This window comes from Oncorhynchus nerka, linkage group LG7 (genome assembly GCF_034236695.1).
Source record: "Oncorhynchus nerka isolate Pitt River linkage group LG7, Oner_Uvic_2.0, whole genome shotgun sequence".
NCBI classification, from domain to species: Eukaryota; Metazoa; Chordata; class Actinopteri; order Salmoniformes; family Salmonidae; genus Oncorhynchus; species Oncorhynchus nerka.
The window spans coordinates 70,885,584-70,903,027 of NC_088402.1; the positions used below are offsets into that span (position 1 = coordinate 70,885,584).

Genomic DNA, 17,444 nt, shown 5'->3' on the forward strand with positions numbered 1-17,444 from the left:
GTTCCTCTGTGGAGATGGGAGAACCATCCAGAAGGACAACCATATCTGCAGCACTCCACCTATCAGGCCTTCATTGTAGAGAGAACAGACGGGAAGCCACTCCTCACTTAAAGGCACATGACAAGATTCTCTGGTCTGATGAAACCAAGATTGAACTCTTTGACCTGAATGCAAAGCGTCACATCTTTTGGAACCTGGCATCATCCCTATGGTGAAGCATGGTGGTGGTAGCATCATGCTGTGTGGATATTTTTCAGCGGCAGGGACAGGGAGGTGTTAAGAATCGGCTCATAGTCCATAACAAAGAGGGAGACAATAAGGAGATAAAGAAATTACAAACATGTTTATTAAATAAAGTAAACTATATCCAAGTAACAATTGTGTGTAGTCAGTAGTGTAAGTGAGTAGATGGTGATAATGAGGGATGTTGAGAGATGCCAAAACAAAGGAACACAAAGAAGCCCCAAAATGCCACAACCAAAAACAACAGTGTGTCTGCGTGGAGAGAGTCTCCTCAATGTATGGGGGAATTTATCCCCGGGACACACTTCCCATTTCACTGACGACACTCCCAGCTCCGCACTCCGACATCCTATTCAGGAAAACAAGATCAAAGAGAAAGAATTTGGCAGACAGAGTGGGAGGGTCATCACACAGAATTGAGGGATAGATTAACGGAGCAAAGTACAGAGAGATCCTTGATGAAAACCTGCTCCAGAGCGCTCAGGACCTCAGACTGGGCCGACGTTTCTCCTTTCAACAGGACAACGACCCTAAGCACACAGCCAAGACAACACAGTAGTGGCTTCGGGACAAGTCTCTGAATGTCCTTGAGTGGCCCAGCCAGGGCCCAGACTTGAATCCAATCGAACATCTCTGAAGAGAATACAGGTGTGCCACGCTTGTAGAGTCATATCCAAGAAGACTCTAGGCTGTAATCGCTTCCAAAGGTGCTTCAACAAGTTCTGAGTAAAGGGTCTGAATGCTTATGTAAATGTAATATTGTAATATTTCAGTTTATTTTTTATAAATTCGCAAAAAAATCTAAAAAACAATTTTTGCTTTGCCATTATGGGGTATTGTGTGTAGATTGATGAGGGGGGGGTGGTTTAATTAATTTTAGAATAAGGCAGTAACGTAACAAAATCTAGAAAAAGTCAAAGGGTCTGAATACTTTTCGAATGCACTGTATTTACTTTGTACATATTTGACATACTTTTGCTACTGCTTATTTACCTACATCACATTAAACAGTAACCGCCTCACTATGGGCATTGCACAACTACTCTAAAGCTACACTGGAGCAGTGAGAAAACAGTATGTTATTTATCTGCTACATTGGAATCAATACTTTTTGCTGAGGTGAGTAGAGTGACGCATTTTATCCTGTTGTTCTCGGGGTGAGCTGCATGTTGAAATCTAGAACCAAAGCGTAATCTTGTGAAGCCGATGGGCATACACCTGTTTTCATTTAAATGAATATGGTGTATCCTGCTCTGCAAACATGAATCTGGTTTAGCTGCCCTGTTACCATCTAGTTTCCTCCTTACTGAACCCTCCACCACCAATAGCACCATTTTTAGACATTTGGATACATACTCCCCAATAGATCATCCATACTGTAGATGTTCAAACTATCAAACTCCGGGTAGTGAGTAGTTGGTTGAATAGTTTGTTGACAGTTAGTTGAACATCTATTTGGGTCTATCCAAATAAGGTGTTACTAGAACCAGATATTTAATGTGACTACCCACTGGGCACAGACATCAGTTCAACATTTAGTTTGATTTACATTTGTTTGAGTTGTCAGCTAATGTGAATTCAACATGAAATTCCCCCAAAAAGATGAAATTCGCTTACATTGATAACTTTTTGCAAATCCAATCAGTTTTCCATGTTGATTCAACATCATCACATTTGTTTATTTTGTCGAAATAATGTGGGAGCAACGTTGATTCAACTAGTTTTTGCCCAGTGAGTATTCTGCAGTGGAGCCTAGTATGACCTAGCACGACTTGCTCATTGTATTGGCTGGAATGGAGTTAATGGAAAGTGGTTTCCATATGTTTGAGGTGTTTGATATGGTTCCATTTATTCCATTCCAGCCAATACAATGAGCCCATCCTCCTATAGTTCCTCCCACCAGACTCCAATGGTATCTTCTCACTTTACATTAAGTTGGGTAACATTGAGCGTCCTTTATTTTGTTTAGGTTCAGTAGATCCAGCAGAGTTCAGGAAATTGCTCAGAAAAAGGTAAGATATGAGACGATCATGATATCATGATATCAGTAACCAAATCCTTCTATTTACATTACATGTATTTGTAAACAGGGACCTCTGTGCCTGACAAAACAGTGCGATGGGTTGACCACAATGCTTACAAATGGGAAAACTAAGCTCAGTGGAGGCTCTTCAGATGAGTAAGGGGAGAACCAGAAAAATGTAAATAGTGAAACATTAAAGAAGTTATCCTTTTGTAGATAAAACTATACTAAATTTAATCACGTCACTAAATAATTGATTCAAACACACGGTTTTGCAATGAAGGTCTATAGTAGCCTCAGCAGCATTCTGTAGGGTATTGACTTCAATACAAAACCTATGAGGCTCATGGTTCTCAGCCCCTTCCATAGACTTCCACAGTAATCTATCAGAGTTCTTGCAGCATGAACTGACATGTTTTCCACCCAATCAAAGGATCAGAGCATGAATCTAGTACTAAAAGCATATGCTACAGCTAGCTAGCCCTGCGGTGCATGAAATGTGGTGAGTAGTTGACTCAAAGACAGAGAAAGTCAATATTTGAACAGTTTTGAACAAATTAATTTCTTCCATAGTAGCTAGCTAACAGAGAGGGATGCTATGTTAGCTAGCTGGCTATGGCTATCCAACACTGGAATGCTACCAAGATAAGCTTTTGGTTTTATTCATTTATTGCCACCGGAGCCCGCCAGTGTAACTGCTAAACTGATTGCTGCTGAGTACACTTTACTGCATGATTGAGCGACTTTACTAACATGTTAGTTCTTGTAGCTATGTTGACTATGACCTGACAATGATGTAAGCTGTGTGTAATAGTTAGCGGTCAGGATATGAAGGTTTGACTTGGAAAGGTTTTCATTCTTAAACTTTCATTCACAGTTTAGTTTGTAGCAAACTCATGATGGATACAGGGACAATTCTAGTATCATGTAGTAACCTAAACCTATCAATGTTACATTGAGCTAGGTGAATGGAATATGAATGACAGTCATCCAATACGCTGTAATAGAAAAAAGGCCATGCTAATAAATCAAAAATCATCCTAATCATTTTAAATGGCAACGACCACCATTGACGAAGATCCTACAGAATATGGTATATGGTTTTGTACCAATACTCAAGCCATGCTTCTGTCATGTTTCAACCAGGAAGGGAGTGGACAAAGAGGAAGCTGTGAAAGAACCTGGAGAAATCGATGAAAGGTTCTGGGAAATCATCATGAGTGCAGACAGGAAGGACTATGAACGAATCTGCGCTGAGTTTGGTGTCAAAGACTTCCGTGTAATGCTGAAGAAACTCAGTGAGAAGAAAAAGGAGAGACAGGAGGAACAGGCCCAGGTTTGAGAATTGGGCACATTCAGTATGTGCAAAACGTCTTCTGTGTGTACTGTTTTTGGTCATATAATGTAGCTCATGGCTAGTGTGAAAACCTACATGACCACTATGAACCTCATGATTCATAGTGTCTGAAATTAATTTAAGTGTAACTAGTTAACTACATTAAGTCATTGTGGCAATAGCCTTAACCTATCATTTCATCCTCGTGATTTTAAACTCCATTTCTCTCCACTCCCCTCCCTCTCATCCATTATTTTCTCTCCACCCTTTTCCTCATGGTGATCTTCCAAACCATCTGCCATCCCTTCCTCAGTATGTTGAGACCATCAATAACTTGAAACATATTGATATTAAAGGAGTAGGCATTGCTTCGTTTGAGTTTGACCTTGAGCTCAAAGACCTCTCCAGTAGGATTTTCCTCTACAAGGTGAGACATCTAGAAGTTGACCTCTGATTCAGATTCCACATGAGGCAAAGGTATCATTATACATAATTGAGCTTTTATCTCAACTTACACAACAAACTTGTCATTCAACATTGTACAGAATTTTAATGGATGACAACTGCCTTAAAGGAAAGACTGACATTGCACAATTAAAACAGAATTTGGCACCTTCTTTCTTGTAAGGCAGTAGTATCTCCTTTAAATTTCTCACCCAAAATTCCAGGCATATAATTATATTTTCTATGGTTTAAGAGTAACTTCATCCCCTTATCATTTTGCCATGATATCCATGTCAAAACATGTAAATTGTCATACATCCCATCAACTATGAGGATTTTAGTTTTTTCTTTTTTTTAAATGTTGAAATGAACTGAATTTGAACTCATATCTGATAGTAGCTGTCACTGTGTGAACTTTGTATCATCTTGCAGGATGGTGTTATGATTCCCTATAGTGATGAAGAAGAAATGAAACACAGCTTAAAGACTGTTGGGAAGAAGTTAATCTTCAGTGTGCGGGACCTTAAGGCAGAGGATGCTGGGCTCTATCAGGTGGATGTTGAGGAGGTCAATCTGTTCTCTACAGACTTCAAGAGTAAGATGAGCACAGAGTGATTATGAATAGCATTCCTTTTTGATAGAAGATAATAAACTGTCCTTATTTATTCCCATGAGCTTGTTCCATTTGCCCTTTTACTCCCAGTTCCCACAGTGGATTTCATTGTCAAGATCCAGGAGGTGAAGGCCAAAGAGAGAGAGGATGCTATGTTTGAGTGTGTCCTGTCACAACCCTGGCCCAGAATCAAATGGATGGGCAAGAATGCCACTCTGGAGGAGGGAGAGAAATACACCATAACTGTATCCGAAGACAAGCTGATCCACAGACTGCTAATAAAGGACTGTAGCCAGCTGGACAAGGGTATCTACTCTGCTGCGGCAGGAATCAAGACATGCAGTGCCTGGCTGATAGTGGAAGGTAATATTACATCTTCATATCTTGCACAATATGTAATTTTTCAGATGAAGGAAACAGCAGATTGATTCATTTTTGGTTGAACAACATATACTATTCACCTCGCTAACTCAGTTCTGGTCTCATGACAGATTTGAGAGGTACTATGTCTTCTCAACACTTATCGAAATGTTCCATATCAATAATCATTTTAATAACCATGCTCACTGAGCACCTTGTACAGTATTCCCCTATCTCTCCCTTTCTCTCACCCGCTCTCTTTCTCTCAGCTGACAGCGACCCTGCTTCCCATGGTAAAAAGAAGACGCGTAAAACAACCCAGGCTGGTGGAACAGGGTTGGATCTGGGGAAACTGGCTCAAGAGCAGCAGGAAAAACTGGCGAAGGAAAGGCAGGAGCAGATCGACGCTGCAAACAAGGCCAGAGCGGAGGAGGAGAGGCTTGCCCGAGAGGCACTCCTGGCACCCCCTCCTCCTGATACTGGGGATGGAGACAGTGGGGAAGGTGGAGACAGTGGGGAAGGCAGAGACAGTGGGGAAGGCGGAGACAGTGGGGAAGGCAAAGACACCGGAGATGGAAAAAACAAGTCTAAAAGTGGATCAAACAAATCCAAAGATGGTGGCAAATCAGTTGGCAAATCAGTTGGCGAAATGAAAGACTCTGAAAAGGAAGGAGATGACAAGAAGAACAAGAAATCCACTGATGATTCTGACAAAGGCAAAAGTAAGACGAATGATATCCCTATTATAAACACATTGGACATATATGTTATATACTGAAAAAGAAAAAGGAAAGTAATAGGGTCGACTTTGAAAAATATGGTATAATGAAAAGGATAACACATTGTCACAACATCCTATGTTAATAGAAATGTACAATATGTATTCAGGTGTATAATGGTTTATGCATTTTTGACGATATTTCAAATTGACAACTGATACAATAATTACTGATAGGAGCATCAAACAATGACATTGACCCAAATGCAAACGGGGAAGGTGATGAAGACAGTAAGGGACGTAAGGGCCATACTGGTCCACTTATACCAGACGCAGTCATTGGTAAGAAACACACTGAGACACCTTGGCTACTGCATGGAGGTAGTCTCTAAAATCTCAGATGCATCTTAATGAATTAACAAGTCACCTTAGGATTGCATTAAATGAGAAACACTAAAAAAACATTTGACTTTATTTACATTTTCTACATTTTAACATAACTTACAGTAATTTAACTTAGAATAACATGCAGTAATAAACTTACAGTATCATTTGTATTCCACTTGACATCAAGTGATTAACCAGAATTGCAGTTTACTTAACCACAGTTAACAAGCAAAATACATTTGATAAAACCCACCTTAAAATAGTACACTAATGTCAAAAATAGTAAATACTTGAAATATTGAATCTCATGCATGAAATTATAAACATTTGTTTAACAGGTTCTTCTGTCCACAACGGTATGTTATGTCTCATTGACTTATTCAAGTCTGTGTAGAACATTTGTTCTTGTTAGTAACACTTTACATGAAGGAATTACTTACCTAAAAGTATTTTAAAGGTTGTGTAAGTAGTTTATACTATATCATCTATATAAACAAATAATTAACCATTAATAAACAACTTGTAAACCCCTTTTTTAAAATAATTTTATGTATGTAAAATCAAAGATGCTGAGAAGGAAAGAGATGACACGGACAAGAAATCCACTGATGTTTCGGACAAAGACAAAGGTAAGACAAATTATATCTCGATTATAAACACATTGGACCCATGTTATATACTGTACTTGAAAAGATAATGTATATAGACGACATAGAAAAATAATGTATAATGAAAAGGATAACACATTGGCACAACATCCTACATTAATAAGAATGTACAATATGTATTCAGGTCTACTGTATAATGGTTTATGCATTTTTTACAATATTTCAAACTGATATAATAATTACTGATAGGAGCATCAAACAATGACATTGACCCAAATGCAAACGGGGAAGGTGATGAAGACAGTAAGGGACGTAAGGGCCATACTGGTCCACTTATACCAGACGCAGTCATTGGTAAGAAACACACTGAGACACCTTGGCTACTGCATGGAGGTAGTCTCTAAAATCTCAGATGCATCTTAATGAATTAACAAGTCACCTTAGGATTGCATTAAATGAGAAAAATGGAAGAAAAAAAATGGAAAACGTTATTTTAATTTGTCAACATTTTAACTAACCGTACAGTAATTTAACTTAGGGTAACATGCAGTAATACAGTTACAGTATCATTTGTATTCCACTTGACATCAAGTGGTTAAACAGTATGCAGTTTACTTAACCATAGTTTTAACAAGCAACATGTATTTTATAAATAAATTAAAACTAAAAATAGTATATAGTTAAAATATTGAATCTCATGCATTATTTTCTAACAAGTTCTTCTGTTCACATCTGTATGTTATCTCTCTGTGACTTATTCAAGTCTGTTCGTATAGAACAGTTTGTTCTTATTAGTAAGACTTTTAACAACCCGTCTAATAACTCTGAGGGGCTGTTTTGGACCTGGTACCGGGTCCAGGCAGTTTGGTTACCTCCCACTCCTTGCTTTGGCCATATTCATAGAGATGCATTGTAGGTAAAGTCACAAAAAGCTCAAACTTTTAATGTGTATGGAAAAGGTACACCCTAATGGTCATTGTAAAGCAGTGGTCACAACCGGTCGATTGCGATTGACTTGTCGATCTCCAAGGCCTTTCTAGCCAATTGCCAAACTTTTCTGTAAAAACCCAACGATAAAGCCTTGTGTTACTATTTTTTTTATTAGTCTCGAGCTGTTGGTGGTAGGTGCAACCAATTCAGAAGCCCAGCGCGCCGGGTAAGCAAACTGTTGCAATTTCATGTGTCTGAAGGTACAAACCCTGCTTTCCCGGTGGGCCTGGAGAGGAAATCAAGTACACTATGCTACCGCTGGCCAATCAGATTGTTCAGATATCCGAGTCTGCAGTAACGTAGCAGGCATAAAAGAAAGCTACGACAAAATTGATACTGTGAGATTTCAAAACTTTTAAAACCATGGCTAGAGAGAGACTGTCAACGAATACAACAAAGAACTGCTGTTTTTTTGAGTGAGTTCATGTTTAAACACTTTGTATTCAGCACTTTGTAATTCAACACTTTTATAAGCCATAAAATGCGCGTTCTTCCTATTTCCACTCAGCGCCACAACAAGCAGTGCAGCAGTAATGAATGATTAGGAAAGTATATCTAGCGTTGTTGTTATTGCGTTGTTGTTATTGTAACGACCCTGGGTTTATAAGCGCGGAAATCGACTCTGCCGCACGAGCATGCTTTTGCGGCACAGTCGATAGCGCGCCGGACCTCGGGCTAGAAGGTCGAGGGTCCGAGACCTGCTCCCTGCTGTTTCATTACATTGGTGTCAGAAGTGATCGGACCTTCCATCCACGACAGTGCGTGTGCCGGTGAGCGCGTTCCTGTAATACGTAGAGTCGCAAGCTTGCGCGAGGACGCGCTCTTTGAAAGGAGGGAGTAGTGTAACTACCCTAGGTTTATAAGCCCGGAAATCGACTGCTGCACGAGCATGATTTTGCAGCACAGTCGGTAGCGTGCAGGACCTCGGGCTAGAAGCGAGACCTGCTCCCTGATGTTTAGTTACATTATTATTAGCGGCTTGGGTCTTTTTTAATTTCAAGGAATATTTCACTTTCTCTGTTCATATGAGTAACAACATGAATTTGTGTACGAGGCAGAAATAATACGGTGCGACTCCAGTTTCGCCATCAGCTGGAAGAAGGTGTCCCTTTTTGGTCAGTGTCAGTGGAGGAAAGGGAGAGCAGAGTGTGTTGAGAGACGAACCCTACACGGAACCCACGCTTGCGCCATCGTGCATAAGTGTATTTTGTCCCCCCACACCAAACGCAATCACGGCATGCAGGTTAAAATATCAAAACAAACTCTAAACCAATTATATTAATTTGGGGAAAGGTCGAAAAGCATGAAACATTTATGGCAATTTAGCTAGCTAGCTTGCACTTGCTAGCTAATTTGTTCTGGGATATAAACATTGAGTTGTTATTTTACCTGAAATGTACAAGGTCCTCTACTCCGACAATTAATCCACACATAAAACGGTCAACCGAATCGTTTCTAGTCATCTCTCCTCCTTCTAGGCTTTTTTTGGGTATAACCAATGAGGAGATTGCACGTGGGTACCTGCTTGTATAAACCAATGAGATGGGAGAGGCACGACTTGCAGCACGATCTGCGTCACAAATAGAACTGACTTCTATTTTACAGGCTGACTACACAGCTCGCGTTGCGAGCAGTGCAAAATAAATGTAGAAATCTATGTTATTCAATTACTGCACCCACACTGCTCGCACGCGCCAATGAGCGTCTGCATTGCTAACGGATAAAATAGAAGTCAGTTCTATTTCTGATGCAGATCGCGCTGCAAGTCCTGCCTCTCCCATCTCCTTATTGGTTGATAGAAGTAGGTACCCACGTGCCATCTCCTCATTGGTTATACCCACGTGGGTGACTGAAAGACGACCAAAGTCAGTGGCGGTAATGCACCTAATTTAGGAAAGTTGCCAATCTCAATATAAAGAGAAGAAAAAGCCTGGAAGGAGGAGAGATGACTAGAAACGATTCGGTTGACCGTTTTATGTGTGGATTAAGTGGCGGAGTAGAGGATGTGCATTTCAGGTAAAATAACAACTCAATGTTAATATCCCAGGACAAATTAGCTAGCAACATAAATGTTTAATGCTTTTCGACTTGTCCCTAAATTAATGTAATTGGTTCAGAGTTTGTTTTGATATTTTAACCTGCGTGTCGTGATTGCGTTTGGTGTGGGGGGACAAAATGCATTTATGCACGTGTAACAGTATAACTTTAGTCCATCCCCTCCCCGGGCTCGAACCAGGGACCATCTGCACACATCAACAACAGTCACCCACGAAACATCGTTACCCATCGCTCCACAAAAGCTGCGGTCCTTGCAGAGCAAGGGGAACCACTACTTCAAGGTCTCAAAGCGAGTGATGTCACCGATTGAAATGCTATTAGGGCGCAACACCGCTAACTAGCTAGTCATTTCACATCGGTTACACACGATGGCGCACGCACGCAGAGGTTTGGGTTCCGTGGGATCCGTGTTTTATTCGTCTGCTGCTCTCTCCCTCTGCTGAGACTGACCATCAGATGCAGGCACCATCAGCCCAGTAAAATAAAAAGCAAATTATTTAAATGTATGCTCACTCAGCTGTGCCTCACAAGTAATACAGCAATGGCTCTATTAACGGTGTGATCATATAGCCTACCTCAAATTTTGAAATACTGTATATATTTTTTTTTATTCCCGAAAAACAATGCATTGTAGGTAAATGCAGGTAAATTCAAGCAAAGCCAGTATGCGGTGAAAATGTATTGGGCCTATAGCTTACTGCACAAACCTCATTGCTACAGTACTGTTTTGAATTGGTTAATGTTGCATAGGCTTACATTTTTTAAGTCATGTTAATAAACAATCATAGCTGTAGTTCTTGGCATGCATTTTGACTCAGAAAGTGATCTTGACTCAGAAAAGGTTGGTGACCACTGTTGTAAAGAAATGCATTTCCCTTGTCCATCCACATTATCTAAAATGCATCCTCCGCATGCGCTGTTGATCTCTCTCACTCGTTTACAATAGGAAAAGTGAATGGGAAAATACGTTTGCAGTTTCCTCACCTGTTTATGTCTTATTCCTGAAAGCCGTGATTTCTAGGGTCGTTTTAATATGTCAGGCTTGAAAATCCGTTCGGCCATTTTGGCACAGTGACACATTACCCAAACCAGACGCAACTGGTTTCAAGAGGCCAAGAGACATCTTGTGATCACCTACTGTCATCTAGTGGACGAACTGGGAATCAGACAGGGGATATATTTACATCAATGGATAGGTAGAGGCTTTAGCTTTCTCCTCATATGTATATCATTCCAGTAAGACAACTAATTATTCCTATAAGCTGAAAAATGACATTGCACAAGCCCTGCACTTTTGAAACGGCTGTGTTCCTATTTATCCTTTTGGAACAGTAATTGGTGACATATTTTATGAAAAAACCTAGACTTTCAAATGTATTATTCTCCAACATTTGACAATTGGAATCCCACAGTTCTTACCTTTCTAACAGTACTAAGCATGTAGTATACAATATTGTGTAGTTTAGAAAATGCCACCAGAGGGTGTCAAAGTTGAACAGATTAAGGAATACTTATCTTAAGGTATTTTAAAAGGTTTATAGGTTGTTTATAAGCTGTTGTAGATAGTTAATAAATCAGTAATGATACATTGGTAGAAATTGTGCTTCTCATTTATCTGCTAGCCAAATACTGAGCTTATATGACAGCACTGGCTTTACTCACAATAATTATCAATAACATTGCGGTCATATATTAGCTCATTATTTGGCCAGTACCAAAATAACCATTGTGTTATAACTGTATAACAGAATTCGTTATTTGTCATATATTTTTATTTGTAGATCTATCTTGTCATCGTTACCATTACAATCAAGGAATGAATGGATTGTTTCGTTTTTTTATTTAACCAAACAAAAAGTAATTATGAAAAGTGTCGGCAGGATTATTCTAACTTTAAGGCCAAACCACAGATCCCAATGCGAAAATGGGGACAGGAGAAACTGAGTACACTGATGAGTCTGCTAAGTGTTCAGTGCGCACAAGACAAGGCCTTCTGCTGAAAGACAGTGTGATTGGTAAGAGATCACATGTGACGTTGTGTACTGACTGCACGAAGGACATGATGTTCCTACAAATATAACTCAAGTTTGGGAAATAACTTGGAGAAGTATGATACCGATGAGATGATACTGAAATGTTCATTCAAGGGGAATGTTGAATCTAATCATACATACAGTATCTCAAAATAATCCATGTCTGTTTATTTTTGAGAATGAATGTACAGTATGCAGTCCTCTAACATCAGTAGTATCTTCAATGGAATATCTATTAAACTTTTCTATGTTCCATAAAACTAAACTTTACATATCTACAATAATACAAAAGTATATATAATCCCTGAATCATGTAGAGGCTTGTTGTGTTGTGTGTTAATGTATTTCTGTCATGCTTTTTGTGTTCTACTCATAAGACTTTGAAAGCGTCCTTGATTTTCAAATATTCAACAAATATTTGTGAAACAAACCATGGAAACAGTATCTGCATGGAAAGACCATTCCAATAACTCTGATACCAGAATCTCCATGCCAACAGCATGGTTGAGGATCTGTTCATCGTGATAAGACGTCAATAGACACCAACACAACATCTGATCTTATCCAAGTTCAGATTAGAAGACAAAGTATTACTTAGAATGACCTCTCTTGAAAACAATTGGTCAAACATGTTTGTCTGTCCACAACTTTCTGCGTTATATCTTTGTGACATGTTCAAGTTTGTTCATATGTGTAGAACAGTGTTTGTTGGTAACACTTCACATTAACAAATATTTAAAAGGGGTTTATAAGTGGTTTGTAAAAACATAAACATAAAATATATAATTTACTCTTTATAAACTACTCATAAACCCCTTCAGAAATCCCTTTAAGTATGCCTTAATGTAAAGTGTTACTGGTTTGCTTGTATGTCCCAATGTATGTTTTGTTCACAATAATATGTCTGAGTGTGCTTTTGTTCTATTAATCTGTGTATATATATGGTTATTTTGTCATGTATTGTTCATTGTTGCTATGTCAAGTCACTGTTTCCATTACAATCATAAAGCGGATGGTTTATTTTCATATTCAATCAAATGAAAAGTAATTGTGGAAAGTGCCATCAAGGTTTTTATTATTTTACGGCCAAACAACAGATCCCAATGTGAAAAGTGGGACAGGAGAAACTGAAGAGTACATTGATGCAGCTGGCATGCATTCAGTGCGCACAAGGCAAGGCCCACTGCTGAAAGACACAGTGATTGGTAAGAGACCATGCGTGATGTCATACACGTGACGTCATGCACTGACTGAATGGAGGAGATGGCGATGGCTTTAACATGAGTGACAAATGTCATTCAAGTTTGGGAAATGACTAGGAGAAGATTTAAGAATAGCCAATAGTATGATACTTTTCTGGAATAGATTTCCATAGTCCTATGATAACATCCATAGTATCTTCCTTGTGATGTGTTCTTCTGGGGAGATGTTCTATGAAATTTCTATGTTCCATAGAACTCTTCTGACAAAATGTTACTAGATGGGGCTTAAATATATATGTATATAGTTATATATATATGTACAGTACCAGTAAAAAGTTTGGACACACCTACTCATTTAAGAGTGTTTCTTTATTTTTTACTATTTTCTACATTGTAGAACAATAGTGAAGACATCAAAACTATGAAATAACACATGGAATCATGTAGTAACCAAAGTAGCCACCCTTTGCCTTGATGACAGCTTTGCATACACTTGGCATTCTCTCAACCAGCTTCACCTGGAATGCTTTTCCAACAGTCTTGAGTTCCCACATATGCTGAGCACTTGTTGGCTGCTTTTCCTTCACTCTACGGTTCAAGTCATCCCAAACCATCTCAATTGGGTTGAGGTCAGGTGATTGTGCAGGCCAGGTCATCTGATGCAGCACTCCATCACTCTCGTTCTTGGTCAAATAGCCCTTAAACAGCCTGGAGGTGTGTTGGGTCATTGTCCTGTTGAAAAACAAGTGAGAGTCCCACTAAGCGCAAACAAGATGGGATGGCATATCTCTGCAGAATGCTGTGGTAACCATGCTGGTTAAGTGTGCCTTGAATTCTAAATAAATCACAGACAGTGTCACCAGCAAAGCACCATCACACCTCCTCCATGCTTCACGGTAGGAATTACACATGCGGAGATCATCCGTTCACCTACTCTGCTTCTCACAAAGACACGGCGGTTGGAACCAAAAATCTCAAATTTGGACTCATCAGACCAAAGGACAGATTTCCACCGGTCTAATGTCCGTTGATTGTGTTTCTTGGCCCAAGCAAGTCTCTTCTTATTATTGGTGTTCTGTAGTAGTGGTTTGCTTTGCAGCAATTCGACCACGAAGGCCTGATTCACGTCTCCTTTGAACAGTTAATGTTGAGATGTGTCTGTTACTTGAACTCTGTGACACATTTATTTGGGCTGGAATCTGAGATGCAGTTAACACTAATGAACTTATCCTCTGCAGCAGAGGTAACTCTAGGTCTTCCTTTCCTGTGGTGGTCCTGATGAGAGCCAGTTTCATCATATGATGGTTTTTGCGACTGCACTTGAAGAAACTTTCGAAGTTCTTGAACATTTTCGCATTGACTGACCTTCATGTCTTAAAGTAATGATGGACTGTCGTCTCTCTTTGCTTAGTTGAGCTGTTCTTGCCATAATATGGACTTGGTCTTTTACCAGATTGCGCTATCTTCTGTATACTACCCCTACCTTGTCCCAACACAACTGATTGGCTCAAACGTATTAAGAAAGAAAGAAATTCCACCAATGAACTTTTAACAAGGCACACCTGTTAATTGAAATTAATTCCAGGTGACTACCTCATGAAGTTGGTTGAGAGAATGCCAAGAATGTGCAAAGCTGTCATCAAGGCAAAGGGTGGCTATTTAAAATATATTTTCATTTGTAATATTTGTAATAATATATTTTATTTTGGTTACTACATGATTCCATATGTGTTATTTCGTAGTTTTGATTTCTTCCCTATTATTCTACAATGTAGAAAATAGTCAATATAAAGAAAAACCCTGGAATGAGTTTGTGTCCAAACTTTTGACTGGTACTGTATATATACAGTATACACAAAAGTATGTGGACACCCCTTTAAATTAGTAGATTTGGCTATTTCAGCCACACCCGTTGCTTACAGGTGTATAAAATCGAGCACACAGCCATGCAATCTCCATAGACAAACATTGGAAATAGAATGGCCTTACTGAACAGCTCAGTGACTTTCAACCAGGCACCGTCATGGATGTCACCTTTCCAACAAGTCAGTTCGTCAAATTCTTGCCCTGCTAGAGCTGCCCTGGTCAACTGTAAGTGCAATTATTGTGAAGTGGAAACAGCTCACCCGCGAAGTAGTAGGCCACACAAGCTCACGGAATGGGACTGCCGATTGCTGAAGCGTGTAGCGAGTAAAAATTGTCTGTCCTTGATTGCAACACTCACTACTGAGTTCCAAACTGCCTCTGGAAGCAACTTCAGCACAAAAACTGTTCATTGAGGGCTTCATGAAATGGGTTTCCATGGCCGAGCAGCCACACACAAGCCTGGAAACACGTTCTCTGGAGTGATGAATCACGCTTCACCATCTTGCAGTCCATCGGAAGAATCTAAGTTTGGCAGATGCCAGGAGAACGCTACCTGCCCCAATGCATAGTACCAACTGTAAAGGTGGTGGAGGAATAATGGTCTGGGGCTGTTTTTCATGGTTCAGGCTAGGCCCCTCATTTCCAGTGAAGGGAAATCTTAACACTACAGCATACAATGACATTCTAGACGATTCTGTGCTTCCAAATTTGTGGCAACAGTTTGGGGAAGGCCCTTTCCTGTTTCAACATTACAATGCCCCCGTGCACAAAGCGAGGTCCATACAGAAATAGTTTGTCGAGATCGGTTTGGAAGAACTTGACTGGCCTGCACAGAGCCCTGACCTCAACCCCATCAAACACCTTTGGGATGAATTGGAACGCCGGCTGCGAGCCATGCCTAATTGCCCAACATCAGTGCCCGACCTCACTAATGCTCTTGTTGGCTGAATGGAAGCAAGTCCCCACAGAAATGTTTCAACATCTAGTGGAAAGCCTTTCTAGAAGAGTGGAGGATGTTATAGCAACAAAGGGGGGGCGAACTCCATGATTTTGGATTGAGATGTTTGAAGAGCAGGTGTCCGCATACTTTTGGTCATGTAGTGTATATACACTGAGTGTACAAAACATTAGGAACACCTGCTCTTTCCATAACATAGACTGACGAGGCGAATCCAGATGGAAAGCTAAGATCCCTTATTGATGTCACTTGTTAAATCCTCTTAAATCAGTGTAGATGAATGGAAGGAGACAGGTTAAAGAAGGAATTTTAAGCTTTGAGACAATCGAGACATGGATTGTGTATGTGCCATTCAGAGGGTGAATGGGCAAAGCAAAAGAGGGAGGGGAGTGCAACTCAATATTTAGGAAGGTGATCCTAATGTGTTGTACACTCAGTGTATATAATCCCTGATCACATAGAGAGGCTTGTTGTGTTGTGTGTTTGGTTATCGCTGCCATGCTTTTTGTGGTCTATTCAAAAGACATTGAAAGCTTCCTTGATTTCCAAATATTTAACAAATCATTGTAAAACAAATCATGGAAACAGTATCTCCATGTCAAGACCATTTTAAGAACTCCAAGCATACAGCTGATGGGTTAATTTCAGATTTAACAAAATAACATTTTGGAAATTTCTTGCAATATTTGTATTATTTTATGGCCAAATCACAGATCCCAATGGGCAAAGTGGTACAGGAGAAACTGAGGAGTACACTGATGCATCTGGCAAGCATTCAGAGCGCACAAGGCAAGGCCCACTGCTGAAGGACACAGTGATTGGTAAGAGACCACACGTGACGTCATGTACTGACTGCATGGAGGAGATGGCATTCACATGAGTATCACTCAAGTTTGGGAAATAATTGGAGAAATATGGTACTGTTGTAACAGGATCATCTGTTACACTGAGAATATTCATGTACCTTAAAGGGGAATGTTGAATCTCATCTCTTACCATACTGTATGTGCACATCTCAAAGTAACCAAAAGTATGTTCATTTTTGAGAATGGATTTATGTAGTCCTATAATAACATCAATAGAATTTTCCATGCAATGTGTTCTTCTGGGTGGATGTTCTATGAAACTCTTCTATGTTCCATAGAACTCTTCTAACTAAATTGTACATGATGGGGCTTATTTATACAGTATATGTACAGTCAGGTCCATAATTATTGGCACCCTTGATAAAGATGAGGAAAAAAAGACTGTTATAAAGAATACAAATACTGAGCTATATTGCATGCAAAAAAAGGACATTTTATATTTTTATACAAAAACAATTGCTCAGAGAATGATTTTGTTGAACAAGTAATAATAGGATCTCCTGTTTTCAATACTCCAGCACCCTCCCCTTGCAAGAATAATGATACTGAGTCTTTATCTACGACAAAATCCACAGCTGGTGTATGTGGCCTAAGAGCTCGATTTTCATGTCATCTGACCATAGCACTGGATCCAATCCAAATGCCAATGCCATTTATCAAACTCCAGGCGGTGCTATGGTCAGATGACATGAAACTAGAGCTCCTTGGCCATGCACACCAGTGGTGGGTTTGGCATTGA

General features: G+C 39.7%; 1 protein-coding gene across 5 annotated transcripts in view; it reads left to right on the plus strand.

Moving 5' to 3' along the window:
- The window catches only part of LOC115132299 (immunoglobulin-like and fibronectin type III domain-containing protein 1), a 44,117-nt gene that overhangs the window by 15,833 nt on the left and 10,840 nt on the right, over positions 1-17,444 (plus strand). For 3 of the 5 annotated variants that reach the window (XM_029664788.2, XM_029664792.2, XM_029664789.2), the window contains 12 exons: positions 2,213-2,255; positions 3,413-3,602; positions 3,916-4,029; positions 4,479-4,641; positions 4,750-5,022; positions 5,289-5,741; positions 5,975-6,079; positions 6,691-6,753; positions 6,982-7,086; positions 11,691-11,795; positions 12,911-13,018; positions 16,553-16,660. In XM_029664788.2, coding sequence (XP_029520648.1) covers positions 2,213-2,255; positions 3,413-3,602; positions 3,916-4,029; positions 4,479-4,641; positions 4,750-5,022; positions 5,289-5,741; positions 5,975-6,079; positions 6,691-6,753; positions 6,982-7,086; positions 11,691-11,795; positions 12,911-13,018; positions 16,553-16,660 — 1,830 coding nt within the window. The remainder of the gene's footprint in view (positions 1-2,212; positions 2,256-3,412; positions 3,603-3,915; positions 4,030-4,478; positions 4,642-4,749; positions 5,023-5,288; positions 5,742-5,974; positions 6,080-6,690; positions 6,754-6,981; positions 7,087-11,690; positions 11,796-12,910; positions 13,019-16,552; positions 16,661-17,444) is intronic. The other 2 variants (XM_029664790.2, XM_029664791.2) reach the window with 2 other exon arrangements.